We start from the raw sequence: 18,683 nt of genomic DNA, 5'->3' as shown, positions 1-18,683 counted from the left end.
CGACGCTGCCTCCTGAATGTGTGGGGTCCTATTGATTATAATAGTGCACAAACGCAATGGGTCACCCTGGGAAACATGGTCGCGAAACGTGATATTGCTCAGATGTGGGGTGCTGCTACAGCCCCAAAGGTGGTACAGTGGAAGGCCAACATGGATGGCTGTATGTTCCGAGAGAAGACGGTTTATGTGGCCAGGGGTAAACCCAAAAAGTGGCAAAAGATATGGGGGGCCTGGAACGAGTATAGGGGTGACATCTGCATACCGCCTGACACCGCCCCCCTGGATGAACGGCTGACCCCGTAGCCTATGGCTCCAACACATGTTCTATTAGCAGATCTATCCTGTATCCTCGCCCCCCCCTCTATGGTCTTGCAAATGGGTACTGTTCAGATTGTCTTTTTAGGTTATTTGGCCTAGCCTTTTCCATGTTCGGGCTCTGTTGCACAAATGTTTAAATTGCCTTGCTTTTTAGCACTAGTTTGGTGTTTTCTCTTTCTCATCTTAGTTAATTTCTTAAAAATACAAATAAAAACCTTGGTACGTTTTGGTAACATGCTTCTTGTACACTAGCCTTCTGACCGATGATATGCTGCCTAGCCTCCGGGATGTATGGCTAAGTAGCTGTGTTCACTGACTTGAAAATAAAGGTTTTCAAAAAAAAAAAAAAAATTAAAAAAAATCTATGTTCAGGTCTCCTCCCAAGACAATTGCCCTATCTTGGGAAGCGCTCACTTCTTGCACTACTTTCGACCGATATTCCTCCTGGCCATCATTGGGGGTGTAAACGGTTCCTATAGTGATTGTTTGTGAACCAACAGAGAATTAGTAAGCTAAAAACTGTCCCTTTAGCTCAGCTTGTTTAGGTCCTAGCTTCCTGAAAAACGTACTAGATAATAGGATAGCCACACCTGCTTTTTATGTGGAGAGGGTGGAAAAGAATTGCTGTGGGAAGGCACGTGTGCGCAGTCTCTGTGTATCTCCTTCCAGGAGATGAGTCTCCTGGAGCAAACAAATGTGGCCATCTGAGCGTTCAAGATACAACAATATGGCCCAGTGTTTAACGGGATTATTCAGCCCTTTTACATTTAGAGTAAAAATCCTAATGGGTTGGGACATTACAGCACTCCTGGAGGAAGACTATGGAGTTGCAATGCGGTCCTCTGAGATGGTGAGTGTGAGCTAACATTGTGTGTCCTCCAGTCTGTGATTCTTGATAAAATAATGAGTGTTGGGAGGAGAGCCCCAAACTGAATATCAACCCCACATTTACAACAATTTAACCAAAACAACACAAAAGAGACTTCAATGTCCTGGTATTGCATTCCCACACGGAGGAGGTGGAAGAACTCCCGTGTAAATCGCTCCGCTCCCCCAGGCCCCCGGCCAAGTACTGACATGAATTTGCCAGTTTACTCTGAAGGATCTGGGGGTGAATTAGTCTAGGCTCTGTCCCTAGCATACTCACGCTGGGCCTGCGGAGTCCTCCCCCAAAGATGCCAGGACAGCCTTCTTTCTTTCGCTATTGTATCTGAGTCGGGACGCAATTTCAGGGGGTTCGTTCCCACCGTCTTCCAAGCACCTGCTCCCCTACTTGTGCCGGACCCAGCGGGCGAAGGCGGGCCTGCCACTCAGTCGTCCAGAATGCTCAATAGTTGGCGTGCTTTCTTAGTTGAGCAGAGTTGTTGGAACTTCCCATTGAGATGGAAGATAAGGCGGAATGGGTGTCCCCACAAATACGGGATTTTGCTTTCCCGGAGGTGCGTGGTGATGGGCCGGAAAGCTCTTCTCTTCTATAGGGTGGATGCTGCCAGGTCTTAGAAAAGGAGAGGTTGGTGCCCCCGATATTGTAATGGGTTACAGTCTCTGGCTGTTTGTAGTATTCTCTATTTCAATTGGAAATCGTGCACACAAATTAAAATATCTGGGAGAGGTGCCGGAGAAAGCCTCCCAGGGCCCACCCGATGCCTACAATCTAATTTAATGTCCAGTTCTTCTGATTCACTCAGGATTGACCTAAAAGACCCACCACGTACTATTCAATGTTCTGGCCTTTTGCCCCACAAGGGATATTGCGAATATTATTGCGCCTAGAACGGTTCTCCAGGTCCTCTGTACTGGCCTCGAGGTCTAGGTGCTGCTCTTTCAAGCGAATTACCTCTTGCTGTAGGAGTTCGATCTCTTCACCCCTGCTGGAGCTGTGAGTCTCCAGGGTGTCTACTCTGTCTCCTAATGAGTCTACGTCTCTCCTCACCTCTTTGATTTCCTGCGCAATTTCTGTTTTCATCTGTTTTGAATCTTCCCTCAGAGATGCAAATAAAGTTTCAACAAAAGCACGAGTGAGTGGGGCCTCTGTATCTCCATTGTCCGTCGTTTCAGCAGTTTCCACTGTGTTTGTTGCTGGAGTTTTCAGTAGCATCTCCTTGACAGATATGTCTCCCAATGTGGTCGGCCACCAGGAGTCGTCCCAGGCTGAGGGGGTGGGTCCGAGGATGAGTACCTCCGTCTTCTCTCGAGGCACCTAGGGACACCGCCTCTCTGCAGGGATCCAGGAACACCTCTGTGTGGGTGCTCCGCAGTGTCTCCAAATTTCCCCTCTGCAGTATGCTCCGATTGTTACGCCTGCTGGGGCACGACTGGGGGGCCTTTGTGCAATCAGCCATATTGTACCCAAGTGCCCGGTGTCACTGCTTCATCTCGGCCTCCCGCGGTGCTGCTCTCCGCCTTCGCTGTTTCCCGAAGCTCCTGCTCTGAGGGCCGTAGTCTTGGTTCGTCTGAGCCTTTCTCGGTTCGACTCCTCTTCGGCGAAGTGCCCGGGTTGGGGCCGGGCCTCACCACCGTTCCTTCCGCTTCACCTCAGCTGTTTGGGTATCCGTGGAGACTACCACGGATCCCTCTGTGTAGCCTCGCCGTTCTTCAGGCTGTCCCGGCTTCTTTCAGCCTCCAAGGCAGCGGACCAGTCCGCTGCATAGTTCCGTCGCAGTTTGGCTCACCTCGATCTTGCGAGGGCGGCTTCCCGGCGGCACGTCTTGCCCGCAACACTGTGGTGGAGAGCCTCGGCTGTCGCTCTGGTCAGTTGAATGGATCCGCAGAGGTTACAGAATCGCCCCAGGGCCATGAGACATATATGAATGGCACAGCTACTCCAGGCTAAGGCCGGGGCCCAGTTACATTGCCGGAGTGACGAGCTGGCCTGTTCTACTCGGTCGTCATCTTGGCCACTCCATTCCATGAATATCCACTGGCAATCAGTGAACCCTTTTCAAGTGGGGACAAATAATTATTTATTAGGGATTTTAGGGCTCAATATAGATGCTGCATTCTTGACTAGCAGTAGGTTTTGTAACATGTATGCCGAGAAACCTAGGTAGAAAGCGTTGGCATAGCCAGTGTTGAGGTCACTAATGAGTGCACTATTGCCCTCCTAATCTGATATTTGGCGAAGAGATGAACAGAAATTTAATTTACGCAGGCTTGAAGACCGCTCCCAGGAGGGCAACTGGGCACCACAAATGCTACAAGTCAGCTGCTGCAGCAAGGGCTCTGTCGAAGAGTGATAGCCCTATTAGGACAAAGGACAGGAGACCAATGGGCATCTCCCTTTACATGAATCACTTAGAGGATGACTGAGGCACCTAACAGCTCGAGGGGTGTCCTTTGGGAATGTGGGCTACTTGAACTGTTGCTAAAAAGAAAAAACAATTGCGAACTTCTGGAGACAAAGGTTAAAAAACTGTAGGAAAGCCAGCTGTACGGTTTGGTCAGGGTCTTTTTTTCCTCACAACACATCTCTACCTTACTCTGATAAAATTCACAGTGGATGGCCTAAGATAACTAGAGTTCCTGAGGCTACTCAGTGGAATCCGTTATTTCATGTATATTTTATTATATTATATAAATAGAAATGTTTTCAAACATTGACATGTAGCCGTATGCTTAGTTTATGAATGATTGAATGAAATAAAATCTATACTACTATTATAAAGAGAGAACACAAACCTTTGAGCCAGGTAAACTCGGGAACCACAGCGCCAATCCACACACTCGATACATCGTAGAAATTGTCAGGGTGTGCAGATGGACATAGGCTATAAAAAACTTAAAATAAATGTAAATTTAAAAAGATAAGTTTTAAAAAAAAGTAGTGACCTGAAATTAGCGCCGGCCGCGACGCTGCGCTGGCCGCGACTTGCGTGATGACGAGGAGGAGCGGGGGACATGGAGCGGCGGTGAAGTGAGGAGTGCGGGGAGAAGCGGCGGCTCAGGTGCGTCATGACGAGGAGGAGCGGCGGACATGGAGCGGCGGTGAAGTGAGGAGTGCGGGGAGAAGCAGCGGCTCAGGTGCGTCATGACTAGGAGGAGCGGCGGACATGGAGCGGCAGTGAAGTGAGGAGCGCGGGGAGGAGCGGCGGCTCAGGTAAGGTAAAGGCACACATTGGAGTTGGGGCGGAAGGGGGTCGGGGCGGGAGCGGGTGCGCACTGAGGGACGGCCGGGAGCCCTTTGTGCACGCAAGCCTTAAATGCTGCCCCCAGCCCCCTTCTGCCCCGGGCAACGCTGGGGCGGGCTGCTAGTAGTTTTATAAAGCACACAATTACTCTAAGGTGTCTTAGTGGGAAACCTCTTTTACAACGCGGTGTTTACACCGCACAATCTTTACCACACAGCCATTACAATGCAGGTCATTACTACGACTTGCGCTGGATGGCGCTCCTGTTAAGAAATAGTGTGATTTTCTATTCCAACACCTTCCCTACTGTAACGTGGGCTGGAGTTGGAATAGAAAGTCATATTAATCCTCAATCCAGCGCCCTCCAACGCAAGTCGTTGTAACGACTTGCTTTGTAAAAACCGCTATGTAAAGTACTGCGATCAAAATGATTGCGTTGTACTGTCATACACCCGTCTTAGCGCTTAAGGAAGTACAACAGAGATGACCGGTCGCTAAAAGCGCAACTAGTTCTAACAACAGCTTATTCCACAGCTTCGGTAAACGGCCAAGTCTTCAGCTGCTTCCTAAATTGCAATAGGGAAGGTTGGTGAAGCAGTTTAGGATTACCTGATTATGTCCTGTAACATTTGTCATAATGTATGAACAGTACACGAAAGAGGGACGATGAGTGCTTCTCAGAGAAGACCTGGCACCTTTAGAGTGAAAAGAAGTATTAGTACCAGTTAGCTATTGGTCTGCTTCCAACTGCCCCTTCTTTTCATATATAAACTGCCTTGCATCTTTCTGATCTGCTTTTGAACTTGGTACTGTATAGACCCTTTGTTGCTGAACTCTCTGCAGAGTGTCGAGCCTGAGAGCCTGTCTAAAGCTAAGGCAAGGCCATTGTTTCGTATGTTTGCCGTGTTTGTGAGAAGTAGAATAGGAAGGAAATCAGCAAGTGCTCTGATCCATCCAGTGGTATAGAATCCTTAGCAATGGCACTACACTTTGTAGAGATGATGAACTCCTGAAGGAAGCCCTTATCCTATGTAGATTTGGTGCCGTGTTGAACCAGGTCATCATTTTGCTGGAATGGGATAAAGCAGTGACTCTGTGGTCACCAAAATATAATGTTGAGGTCAAAAAAATATGATTTTGTTGGATAGAATAAACTTGGAGGTAATCTGCTCAATTCACTCCTTGACTAACGTGGAGTTGTCACCAAGGGGTTGGTAGGTGGCATTAACTCTAATGGTATAACGGGGTCATATTTTAGCTGTACCAACACAAACAGGTAATTGAACTAAGATTCCGTAATTGTGCGGTTGAATTGCATGGCATGTTTGTGGGTCACTGCCACCCATTTGCCATTTCTTTCTTAATAGTCCAAGCAGATGACGTAGTAGTTGTGGAAGGAGGAAATCCATATTGCTTTATGCGTTCTACAGGTTTGTGTAAGGGTCAAAATATCCAAGTTACACAGCTAACAGTCTCTCTCATATTTGACAGCTGACCTTCAGCTATACAGAAGATATCAAAGTGAACTCAGAAGCTAAGAGTTTGAACGGAGTCCAGCGAGATCCGTTTGATGTTGTGCTCAAATCTCCTCGCTGAATGAAAGGCTTGAACGTCTGTGAGCTGAGACAAATCGAAATAAGATTGCTGAGAATAAGTGTATGGTGTGAAGGTAAAGGGTAGAGCCGTTCACTGGGAGCTATTGGAGTCAATCCTGTGTATTGACATAAAGACTAGAGGAGACATCAGACATCTGTAAGGAGATGGATCTTGCTATCTTCTAGGCACAGAGCACAATGCCAGCAACTGTCATATGATGGGCCCATGATGTTTGGCGCCTGGTCATAGATGAATGTAGATTATTGTTGTCTGTGTCTGAGGCTTACATGGCTAAACCAGGTCAGTGGACTGTTGCTTCATATCTGGGCACCTTGTTGCAGAGATTTCTGTAGAAGATGCGCGGAGCACTGGCTCCGATCCCATAGGGGGTGGGAGGGGTATATTATCCCATTGTGATGTGGAAGTGTGCAGTAGGAGCATGTTTGAGAGGAGCTGGTTGAGCTAAATTGTCAAACTGTAGTGGTGACTGGAGGTCGCAAGGTAGTATGATGGGGTTTTCAGCTCAAAGATAACTTCATGTGACTGACAGGAGGAGGATAAGGACTTAATAGAAGTAGTGGTTAGAGCGTTGGGGATAATGTTGCTAGGGACGGTAGAGGCTGCAGCAGCCCGATCCTAAGAAGTGGTGTTAAGGTGCAGAGTGCGATTTGATGAAGTTATTGAGATTAAGAGAGCTGCAGAAAATGATTATGTAGAAGAGGAAGGGTGCGAAAGGAAGGGTGCATGAAAGGATCAGTACAAAGGAAAGGAATTGGCCAATGCAAGTTAAATATTTTCAGGTTATCTTCAAAATCCTAAACCCTAATGTTACTACTGTTTAACAGGGAGATGGCCAGATCAGCATTTTCATGGAATGAGGAGTGCAGAGCTGGTTAACTTTTTGTGATACAGGATTTTAGAGGTGCATGATGCCTAAGGGGGCTGGTGGGGGAGATAGGTAGGGCGTGTTGGCTGGTGGTGTTGGGGGGGCAGTTGGCTTGAAAGTTCTATTAGAGAGCAGGTTTGCTGTAAATTAAATTAAAGCTAGTCTCCTTAGAAAAGATTGAAGGTACCTTATTTTGATTAAACGTTACTCAGTAAATTAGCTTTTTTTTCTGGCGGTATTAGTATTTTAGGATACATTCTGAGAGGCATGGTTATGTGTGGGATGGAGGGCAAAGGTACTTAGCAGTCACTGCACCCAGACAGAAAATTCAGGTTACACATATGGTGGGTATTGACAACCATAGTGCAAGGTCTGATGGCACAATGCACGAACAGTAGGTTCAATTAAATGGTCTTGGAGTACCATTGGTAATAATGGAGGCTGCGATCAGATTTACAGGTCAAGTAGCATTGAGAAAACGGAGCACTGGAGCCTAGGAGCACCTTAAAACAACTTGCATGTAGACCATGTGCCCTAACCAGTCCAAATGGGGGCGGCGGGTAGGTCTTTAGGAAGAGTCCTAGTGAAGAGGAGTCTTGGATAACTGAAGAAGCGTCGCCTTTAACCTTTCAACGTCACTTCACCATGGGGTCTGCTGCCGAAGCTCAGATGAAGACCCTCGTGCAAACATTCACAGCAGGCCTTAAAGTGCAAGCACACTGCATAACAGGGAATTATTGACTCTATGAGCAGAGCTGTATTTCTATTAAATATGTTTTTAAATGGCCATTCATTTAATAATTGTACCTGAGGAAAGTGTGTTCTTTAGCTTCAGAAATCTTAGCCTCTAAATGCTCCTTAAATCTGACTTAAATTGCAGACCTTCGGAAAACGTTTTAGCTGAAATCGAAGATCGTTCTGAATAGTTATTGAATGTACTCCACGTTTCTTCTTTAATGTAACCATATTCTATATTCCTTATTGTAGATTCGATTCTTCGAAGCGGTGCACCCGTTACGAAATCAACTTCATGACCTTAAGTTGAAAAACCAAAACCAGTCAGAAGAATTAAGTGATTGTAAACGTCAACTCAAGAGTCTGATGGAGGTTTGTAAAGCCCCTAAATGGATTGAATTCTTGTAAAAACTAACTCTTGTTATAGTTTGTATTTCCTATGTTAAAAAAGCATGTTTTCTGAAATAGTGGGAAACCCGGAAAGCTCAGTATCAGTAAAGCGCTGTGCCGGGGAACAGCATGTGCACCTTGAATTTAAAAAAGAAAACCAAGCATATGCTTTACACTAGTATAAAATGGGTTTAAGCAGTCGTTTTTTCATTGTTTTTATCGTCTATTGTATTGTGCAGACCAGTACCAGGAATATGTCCTAGTGACCAAAAGAAGCGTCTGTGTTCCCATCTTAAACTTGTTTTTTTCTCATCCATGTGAGATTAGCTCATCTGATCAGAGCTGTCGTGCTACTGTATTGTTACCACAGCTCATGCAGATGCTGTACATGCAACAAAATCTCAGAAAGTGAAGGAAAAACCAAGAGTGCTCATAATCACTTTAGGATTAATGGTACCCCATCACTACACAATCATGTGCCCAGTGTCATCATCTGGGTTCCATACACAACTCTCTAATCTAATGCTTCTCTTAACAATCAGAGACCGCAATATTCGAGAGTTGTATCCTTCTATATGATTCTTAAAGAAGGAAAGACAATACATGTGATTGAGTAATAAAGAGTTATTTATCAGGGTATCGTTATCGTGTGAGTTAGAGGCCTCGCCCAATACCGACGGATAGGGCGGGGCCTCTAACTCACACGAGCTGGTGCCGAGTGAGGTGAGGTTTACCTCTTGAATGGCAATGATGCAGCACAACAATCATGCTAACTTCAAGAGAAGAACACTAGTACAAATAGCGTTTTTTTGCAGTGACAACAAATATTTGTCGGTCCTTAAGAAAGCCACAGAGAATTTTTCTCCACACGGCTGAAACATGTCGACCAGGAAAGCAGTGATTAATTTCTAACTGCTTTATTTTTTGTATTTGTTTTCACCCTTATTTCACATATTTTAGTAGGAAAACATAAGAGACATTGAACTATAGGATAATACACCGTCTCTATGGTTTATCCTTTTTAACACACTTTTATCACTTTTCTTTTGCACTGCACTTTAACGATACCCTGATAAATAACTCTTTATTACTCTATCACATGTATTGTCTTTCCTTCTTTAAGAATCATGTAAAAGGATACAACTCTCGAATATTGCTGTCTCTGATTGTTAAGAGAAGCATTAGAGAGTTGTGTATGGAACCCAGATGATGACACTGGGCACATGATTATGTAGTGATGGGGTACCATTAATCCTAAAGTGATTCTGAGCACTATTGGTTTTTCCTTCGCTTTCTGAGATTTTGTTGCATGTACAGCATCTGCATGAGCTGTGGTAACCTTAAGATGAATATCTAAGGGTTCTTGCTAGTCTGGTAGGTTCATATTGTTGTTCAAAAGTATTAGAGGTAAGGGGACTGAATCTTTACTAGACTTTAAATTTTCCCTCAGACCCTCTTGTATTGTTTTTGTGCTACTGTATTGCCCAGTTGCTGAGACACACACATGGTCTTCGTGTGTGTCCCCACCTTTCCACATGTTTGGTCTGGAACAGTTTCTTAAGTAGTCTCAATTTAAAGAAATGGTTAAATTTTCTCACATCGGAAGCACAATTGATGCTGCTGTCAGCACTGACTAATGCACCACTGTGAGAAAGCTGTCATGTCTTAGGCCCACTGCAGAAAAAAGCTTTATCTTTCTACAAACCGATAGTCCTATCTCTACTCTTCTGAAAAAGACAGAGAAATGACTGAAGAAGTCTTGTGGTTTAACTTACATTTGATTCTCTTCTAATGAAAGACTGACTGCTGGACAAGGCTGCCTTTGCAGTGCAAGGGGCAATTCTGAAGCTAGTGTGGGTAGTCCACAGGAAACCCTTCTCTAAACCACAATAACAGACTTTCTTCCTTATTTTTACCTTGAACTTTACAGTAAAAATAGACTGCTCCATTGTATATTGCTATTTCTCCAAAAATGACGTGAGGGAGCCACATCAAAAAGAGTAACATGGAGTGGAATGTTTTAGCTAACTGGTTCTTAACATTTTGGCATCTGTGGAACCCCAGTTAGTCAATGCTGGAATCTGGGGACCCCAGGCGAATAAATATTAGATTCTGGCGACCTCCATTGGGCCATCATTGGGAGTTTGGGACCTGCAATGTCGATGATTTGAACCATAATACAATACACAGGTGATTAAATATGTTTTAATTCACAAATCAGTATCAAAATAATTTTAATGGGGAGGTTGGAGTTTTTCTAAATTCTATTAAGGTAACCACTTGTCTATACTATATTCTGTTTGATGCCCACGAATCAATCGGAGGATACCAACTTAATTTTTATCCTTCAGTGTCAAATTCCTTCACATTTACAGAATGTTTAAAAAAAATACGTTTTCGATTTTGGTTATTTCTATACACTTTTTTAATCTGTTAATAATATTCAATTTTCTACACAGTCATGGACCCCTGAGTAGACTACTCAGACCTCCAGAGGTCCTTGGACCACATGTTTATTATCACTAGTTTAGATCGCTGTTATTCAGTTTAAAGATGTGAAACATAGCAGCTACAGTGTTCGTTATCTAAATTATTCTTTTTTTCTTTGAAAACATTGTTAACATAGTGAATTTTGCTTTAGGGTTATGAAGATGAAAGAAAAAGTCGTTCAGACCTGGAAATTAGATGTCAGCGATTAACATTGGAATTGGCAGACACAAAGCAGTTAATTAAACGAGGTGACTACAAACAAGAAAACTACGATAAAGTCAAAAGGTATGCATAGTTACATGGTCTGTACTATATCCCATCATATTCTGTTAAATTAATGTTTGCAAATGAGGTCACAAAATTTATGTTAAACAGTCATTGTTATTGTGGAAATAACATATTGCGTAACAACATTCTTTGTCTTGAAGTGTCATTGAAATCTTAAGCATTGGAATATTCATAGTTTTACATACTTTGAAAAAAAAATTGCCATTGTTATCCTGCATAGTAGCATAGATTATGGTCTTTAGTATGCAGCTAACCCACCTCATTTGGTCTGTATGTGAATCATCTATGTAAGGTGAGGATGTATGTCAAAGTGGGGCTGCATCAGCTCCACTGCTAATAGTCCCCTCATCCTGTAAGACCCCCGTGTAAGCTCTTACTGAACTCAACATTGTCCAGTACATTTGTAAAAGCAAACAACAAATGTCATTATGAGCTAAAGCTTGTTGTTCCCGACACTTGGAGAAATGTATTTTAAAGTTTGGAGAAAAGTTCCTGCCGTTATACTCAGCTGTGATGCCTGACACGGCAAGCAGTGTCTGTACACTCGGAAGAGTCTGTATTTTGAGATTCAGTCATTGCTCAGCATCCAATGTAGATTAAATATCTTTTTTCAGAGTGTAAATGCTATGGCAAGAAGTACCTTATTGATCAACAGCCAAATGTAGACTGTGTATTTTCATACTCTTGATGTTGTAAATTATGAAATATGCACCACCTTTTACTTAATAATGTCTCAAAAGAGAGATAATGTTTTATGTTCTGTTATAGGGAAACATCTAAAGACGGTGAAAACTATTCTCTCTCTCTCTCTCTCTCTCTCTCTCTCTCTCTCCCCTTACACTCAACTTTTTTTATTTGCTGTACCAGTTTAAAGGGTGCTCATGTTCTTGACCATGCTCTTTTTCTGTTGTCTTTGCCTATACTCCATCTAGTGAGCAGCGTTCTGCCTCTCAGCCCAGCCCAGTCCAGTCCAGTTTTCAGCCCTCTCCTGTGCCGAACCTCGCTTCCAAAAATAAATTTACTTGCCCACAAACAACGGAACAGCCCTCCCTACTATTTCCTCTCAAACTTAAACCTTCATGTCTGAAACTCCAAGGGATTTCGTTTCTTCTGTCTTACTTGGAAGTTTGTGATCCTGACTTAATTTTGCATGTCATTTGATACATTTTTAATTATTTGGTTCTCCATTTGGCAAAATACTCCTTTTAGTTGAATGAATAAAACAATAACCACATTTAGAAATTTCACCCAAAAATAGTAAGTGGTCAAGCTACATCTATGGGTCTAGAGTTATGGAGCCTTCCAGCTCCTCTCACAAATCGATAAATGTTTAAACTAAACCCAGGGCATAAAATCCCAAGCCACAATACAGTGGGCCAGGCAGGCAAAATGGTGGCACAGTTTTCAATGTCATTGTGTACTCTGTCAACGGCAAGTTTACTCTACTGGTGCCACTATGCAACGACAATTTGTTGTCCCCTCCTGAAGTTGCCATTGAAGCCTCTCTCTGCTGCCAAATCTCGCAAGCTTCACAAAATTGCTTGCCAAAGGTCTGACTGCCTGCTTGCCTCAAGGTCACCACTGAGTTCCCCATTAATCAGTTTTATTGCTCCCTGAAAGAATTCCAAAATCTAGGACACAACGTAGCAAGAGTGACAAAGGTGCCTTTTCACCATCTCTGATGAATGTTTGTAGAATCGGTAGACTTTCCAAGGAAGAAACGGGTTCAGCTCAGGTAAGGTTGAAAAGAATACAATTGGAAAGGGGCGACCACTCGGTCCCCCCGAACGTATGGCGGAGTACCACGATCCCCCCGGGAAGCCATCTTGGGCGGGAGGCGAGTCTCGGCTGGTATGCCCGAAGCGGCGTAGCCGGGGCGCGCCTTTTCCCGCCCTAGAGTGGGTTGGCCTAGACACTGACGCAGCTGGCCACGCCCTTGGGGCAGGCAGGGGCGGGTTTACGCCCGCCCTGAAGACGGATAAAAGGAGAAGCAAGACCAGAAAGCATCCTCTTGTTCCTGTGCTCTGAAGCTGCACCTCCTCGCTGCACGTGAGCTCGAGACGGAACGAAGAGCCAATTTTGAGCGTGGTAATCGTTCTTGTTTGTTTTTCAGATACTCTGTTGGAGAATGCCGAAGAAGGCGGGAAAGCGCATGACTACCGACCAGATGCTGCGCGTTCTCATGAAAGAGGTGTCCGACCTAAAGAGGCGAAGGGATAAAGACGAGGAAGGGGGCCCGAAACGTCCTTTGGCGGGAGCAGCCCCGGGAGGGAAAAACAAGAGGCCCAGGAGGGGAGCAGCTGGGGGAGACATCCCAGGTCCCAGTACCCCGCTCGAGGCACCCACTCCCGTGCCAGAGGAAGGGAATCCGATTCCCGTTGTGGTCACCCCCGTGTCCGGGGAAGATATGCCGCCCGAGCTGGCAGCACAATTAGCAGCGTGGTTGGGTAAAGGTAGCGAGGGCGCCACGGCTGTCGACGCGCAGGTGCTGATGAAGCAACTGCGTGAGACACGGGAAGCAGCGAAGGTGTCCACGCCGGCTGCAGCAGTAGAGAAGCCACAGGGGACGGGTTCAGTCGCAGAGGCAGCGTCCGGTTCAGGTAAGCGGCCATTGCCGATTGCGAGGGATGAGTCAGCACCCTCTCGTAGGGAAAAGTTGGGTCAGCATGTCCCTTTGGCTATTAAAGAGAAGATATGGGCAGGGGAGTATGTAAACATCTTCTCGTTGCTTACTGATCACTATGAGATGGAGCATGTTAAGGGCCAGAAGGACCTCATGCATCCGAGCGTTTGGCGCGCAAAGATGGCCGCCTTTAAGGTAAATGAAAACATTGGCAATTGGGGCAAAGCGTGGGGGGTTTTTACATCGATTTTGGGGGAACGACGGCCCGATTTGCTACCTGAATTGCCGATTTATCAGTCACGAATCATGGGGTACTCGGTATCACACGAGGGTAATCATTGGTTCTGCTATGATCTTTTTAGAAAGGCTAAAGAACATGATAAAAACTTAACTTGGGATTGTTATGATTCTGTGTCATGGTCAAAAATGGAGGATACTGGTATGTTGAAATTGCCATTAGTAGGGAGTAACGTTGGTGAATCCTCCCGCCAGTATGCCGGGACGCCCTTTCGATCAGGGGCGGGTACCGACAATTACTCGAGGCCTGCCGGCAATACAGGAAAAAGGGGGGTTTGTTGGAACTTCAACAGGGGTAAATGTACTAGGCCCCAGGGGTCGTGCAAATTTAGACACGAATGTAGTGGGTGTGGGCAATCATCCCATCCTGAGTCCACGTGCAGAGCCAAAACGGGTGATAACGGGGGTAGAGGAGGCGCCAAACAGGTCTAACATAGTCCGAGGGGCGCCTTTACCTACCCCGATTGATACCTTGGCGATGATTCCCTGGCTCAGCGAATACCCGGATCGTACTTCTGCTGGGGTGTTGCGGAACGGGTTTTCATATGGTTTCCGCATCCCAGTGGGGGACTTTCAAGGTGTAGAGAAATGTAAAAATCAGCTATCGGTCTTGCAGCATACGACCGTGGTACAGGATAAGATCCGGAAGGAGGTTACTCGAGGTCGAGTCGCCGGTCCGTTTAGTGTACCCCCGGTTGCTAACTTTGTTTGTTCTCCGTTAGGGGTGGTCCCCAAGAAGGACCCGGGTGAGTTTCGCCTGATACATAATTTATCAGCCCCACGTGGTCTTTCCGTAAACGAAGCGATAGACCCGGAAGTGTGTTCGGTGCGGTACGCATCCTTCGATGACGCCGTAGCCATTTTAAATCGCCTGGGGCCCGGGGCGCTGATGGCAAAATCTGATATCGAGTCAGCGTTCCGGTTGCTCCCGGTACATCCAGACGATCAGCGTCTCCTAGGTTTCAGGTTTCAGGGTCGTTATTACATGGATAGGTGTATGCCGATGGGGTGCTCTATATCTTGTGCCTATTTCGAAAAATTCAGTAGTTTTCTACAATGGGTCTTCACAAAGAAGACGGGTTTCCAACATGTGATGCATTACCTCGATGATTTTTTGTTCCTGGGGGCAGCCGGGGATCCAGAATGTGGGCAGGCTTTGGCTGAATTTTGTGTCTTAATGAATCAGTTTGGCGTGCCATTGGCACCAGGTAAGACTGTGGGTCCTTCCACTTGCCTCGAGTTTCTGGGGATCGAGTTAGACTCCGGAGAAGGTTGTTTTCGTTTACCAGGTGACAAAGTGTCAAAGTTCAGGGCATCCCTGCAAATGTGTATAAGTGGATCTAAGGTCAAGCTGCATCAATTACAGCAGTTAGTGGGTCAGTTGAATTTTGCCCTGAGAGTTATACCAATGGCCCGCCCCTTTTCCCGTTCGATTGCTCAAGCCATGGTCGGACTGAAGGAGGGCCATCATCGCACAAGGCTCTCGGCAGAGGTCCGCCAGGACATGCGCATTTGGTTGGCATTTCTGGCGGATTTCAATGGTCGAGTCGTCTGGAACAAACCGGCCGTGTCCTCTGAGGAGCTGGGGCTGTGGACAGATTCGGCAGGGAGCATAGGTTTTGGTGCCATTTTCGGCACAAGATGGTCGCCACAAAAGTGGCCGGCATGGTGGCATGACAGTGGACTGACAAGTAACATTGCTTTCCTGGAACTTTTCCCCATTTTGGTGGCCCTGAGAACTTGGCCCGAAGGGTTCAAAGATCACTCTGTGGTATTCTGGTCTGACAATATGACCGTAGTCGAGTGTATCAATAGCCAGGCAGCACGATGCAAATGGATTTTGAGACTGCTCAAGGAAATTGTTTTACTGTGTATGCAATTGAATGTGCTATTCAAAGCAAGACATGTCCCGGGGGTAATGAACCAGGCGGCTGATGCACTGTCTCATTTTCGTATGCAGGCTTTCTGGGGTTTTCTTCCCACAGCGGACCCGGAGCCGGCACTCTTTCCCGAAGCTCTCTGGTCTCTCGGTGCCCCGAACTTCGTAACCTCGTGGGAGAGAGTTTAGCACCCAGGACGAGGAAGGCATATGAAGGGGCGTTCCGGTCCTATTTAGCCTTTTTGGGGACTGATAGCGAGGAGCTTTGGGGCCAGGAGGAATGGGTAGTGAACTTTCTGATGTCTTTACATCTGGCTGGGAAATCGGTGGCCACGGCTCAGAGGCATCGGGCTGCCATTTCCTTTGTTGCTAGGGCTCATGGGGTCCAGGACCCGACAGCGTCTTTCGTTGTACGGAAAGCGCTACGTGGGTGGCAACGCCTTGAGGGTCGCAGAGTAGACGACAGGCGCCCGATAGGTTTGGATAGGCTGGCCCAGTTATTATTCAGACTCCCTGCTACCTGTTCATCTCACTTTGAGACAGTGTTATTCCGAGCCGCTTTTACGCTGGCATTTCATGGGGCTATGCGGGTAAGCGAACTAGTGGCGAGGAACAAGCAGGATGTGACAGGAGGACTGTGCCAGGAGCACGTTCAGATCAGAGGGGAGACAATGACGGTCTCATTTGTCAGGTCCAAGACCGATCAAAGTGGGATGGGTGACTGCGTAATCATACGCAGGATTCCCGGGTCCTCCATGTGCCCGGTAAAGTGTTTAGAAGATTATTTAGCACAAAGGGTGGCATCATGGGGGGGGACCTTGTTGAGACACGCTGACGCCACCCCACTGACAAAGTTTCAGTTTCAGCGGGTGCTTGCGATGTCGATTGCCGCTGCGGGCTTGAACCCGGGCGAGTTTGGGACCCATTCCTTTCGGATAGGGGCTGCTACAGAGGCTACAGCCAGGGGTCTGAATGTGGAACAAGTAAAACGGGTGGGGCGTTGGTCCTCCAATTGTTATAAAAGGTATGTGCGGTTGCACATGTTGTGAAGCTGTAATGATGTACTCACGCTTCTTGTTTTTGTTTGGTTTTCAGTTGCGCAAGCCTACGAGGCGGGGCGGACTATGCAGTCGACCCAACATCGGGCCAGCGGTCAGACATCACCGGCTGTGAAAAAGGAGGTGTGGGTCGTGTATGACTCTCATACGTGAGGCGTGCCGCGAACGTATTCAAGGCAGGTGACATGATTCACGTGGCTGGGGAATACGGGTACAGGGTGTCCTTCTACGGAAGAGGCGGTCTCTGTATTGACCAGTTTCGATCATTTTTCGAGGGTTTGCTAGGGCGGACGAGGTCACCGCCGTCTGTAGTCATAGTACATCTTGGGGGCAATGATTTGGTCACCACTGGTAGACGACTTCTTCTTGAGGCGATGCTTTCCACTGTAAGTTGGTTAGCGAGGAGAGTTCCAGGGTGCACAATTGCGTGGTCCCATATGATCCCACGAAAAGTGTGGCGGGGGGCTTTTTCTGTTCCTGCTTTGAATCATTCTGTTAGAAAGATTAATAACAAAGTGAGTAGGTTGTTCCGTTCCAAGACACTGCATTCTATTTCGCATGGGTGTATTGATGATGACAGTATGTATTTGGGGGATGGTGTGCATTTGTCTCGGGTGGGGAATGAGTTACTCATAGGAGACTTCTTAGCATGGCTAAAGACGTTATAACATGACCTTTAGGTAGGAGTTTTGTGGGGGGTCCGGATAGCCGGTCAACTATCCGGCCTGTGGCGGTAAGGTCATGATCGGTGAGCACTAATTGGAAGATCCCTATGAGTGGGCGTCACCCAGCACGGATGGGAGCGCTTGGGGGAGGTGGCCATTGGCCCCTCAACGGGGAGGCGGTCCCTTCTAAGGATGGGTCGCCGAAAGGAAAGGAAAGGCGGTCAAGGCCCCTTCCTGGGTAGGAGGGGTTACAGTCCCCTCCTGGGGAATTTCCCGGGGCCAGGACGTCTGCGACGGCAGATGTGGTAAGTTGTGTGGGGTTTGGGGGGGGGGTCTACGCTACCTTCTAGATACCCACACGAGTCCTCGTACGACCTTTAAGTGGCGTCGAGTTTTATTGGGGCCCCCGTCAAGTCAAGGGAAATTGGTAGTTGCACTTGAGGTACGCCTCTGTGCCGCCCCTCACAAGTGAGGGCGATATTTCTGGGTTAGGGATCTGGACACCGGTTACGACCTTGCCGTTGGCCCTTAAACGTTAGGATGTACAATTTCAAAATTTCAAGTAAATGTTTTGTAGGATGTTAGTTCGGCTAGGAGAACCTTTGTATTAGAGAATCTGTTAAGGTTAGCCAAACATCGCAATGTGGTAATGAAATTGTACATAATATGAAACTGTTGATTTAATGTTTTAATTTTGTTTCATATTTTAATAAATACGGCCGGGAGGGTCACTCCCTCCCGTCTTCCAAAAACTTCAGAACTGTTTCCGGTTTCCCATCCTTGGGGATTGTGTTGAGAGGGGGTGGCGGGTATCTCAGCCATATGGAAAGGGGCGACCACTCGGTCCCCCCGAACGTATGGCGGAGTACCACGATCCCCCCGGGAAGCCATCTTGGGCGGGAGGCGAGTCTCGGCTGGTATGCCCGAAGCGGCGTAGCCGGGGCGCCCCTTTTCCCGCCCTAGAGTGGGTTGGCCTAGACACTGACGCAGCTGGCCACGCCCTTGGGGCAGGCAGGGGCGGGTTTACGCCCGCCCTGAAGACGGATAAAAGGAGAAGCAAGACCAGAAAGCATCCTCTTGTTCCTGTGCTCTGAAGCTGCACCTCCTCGCTGCACGTGAGCTCGAGACGGAACGAAGAGCCAATTTTGACCCACCCACCAGCCCCTGAGGACAGCAAGTGGTTTTGAATAAAGTTTGATGGATAACTCTGATTTTCGTTTACAGGTTGTGGATTATCGTGATGATTTTTGAGTATGTAATAAAGAATGGTAGATTTGTGTTATGTTTCGCAAATAAAGAAATTCTGCTTTAGTGTTCATTGGTAAGCATGC

At 46.8% G+C, this 18,683-nt stretch overlaps 1 protein-coding gene across 1 annotated transcript in view; it reads left to right on the top strand.

Annotated features, from left to right (window-relative positions):
- The window catches only part of PIBF1 (progesterone immunomodulatory binding factor 1), a 797,165-nt gene that overhangs the window by 92,948 nt on the left and 685,534 nt on the right, over positions 1-18,683 (top strand). Inside the window, exons 5-6 of the mRNA XM_086933412.1 lie at positions 7,915-8,034; positions 10,694-10,827. Coding sequence (XP_086789538.1) covers positions 7,915-8,034; positions 10,694-10,827 — 254 coding nt within the window. The remainder of the gene's footprint in view (positions 1-7,914; positions 8,035-10,693; positions 10,828-18,683) is intronic.

Source organism: Lissotriton vulgaris, chromosome 8 (assembly GCF_964263255.1).
Source record: "Lissotriton vulgaris chromosome 8, aLisVul1.2, whole genome shotgun sequence".
Taxonomy (NCBI): Eukaryota; Metazoa; Chordata; class Amphibia; order Caudata; family Salamandridae; genus Lissotriton; species Lissotriton vulgaris.
Note: the sequence above shows the minus strand (reverse complement) of the source record. Positions and strands in the feature narration are given on the sequence as shown.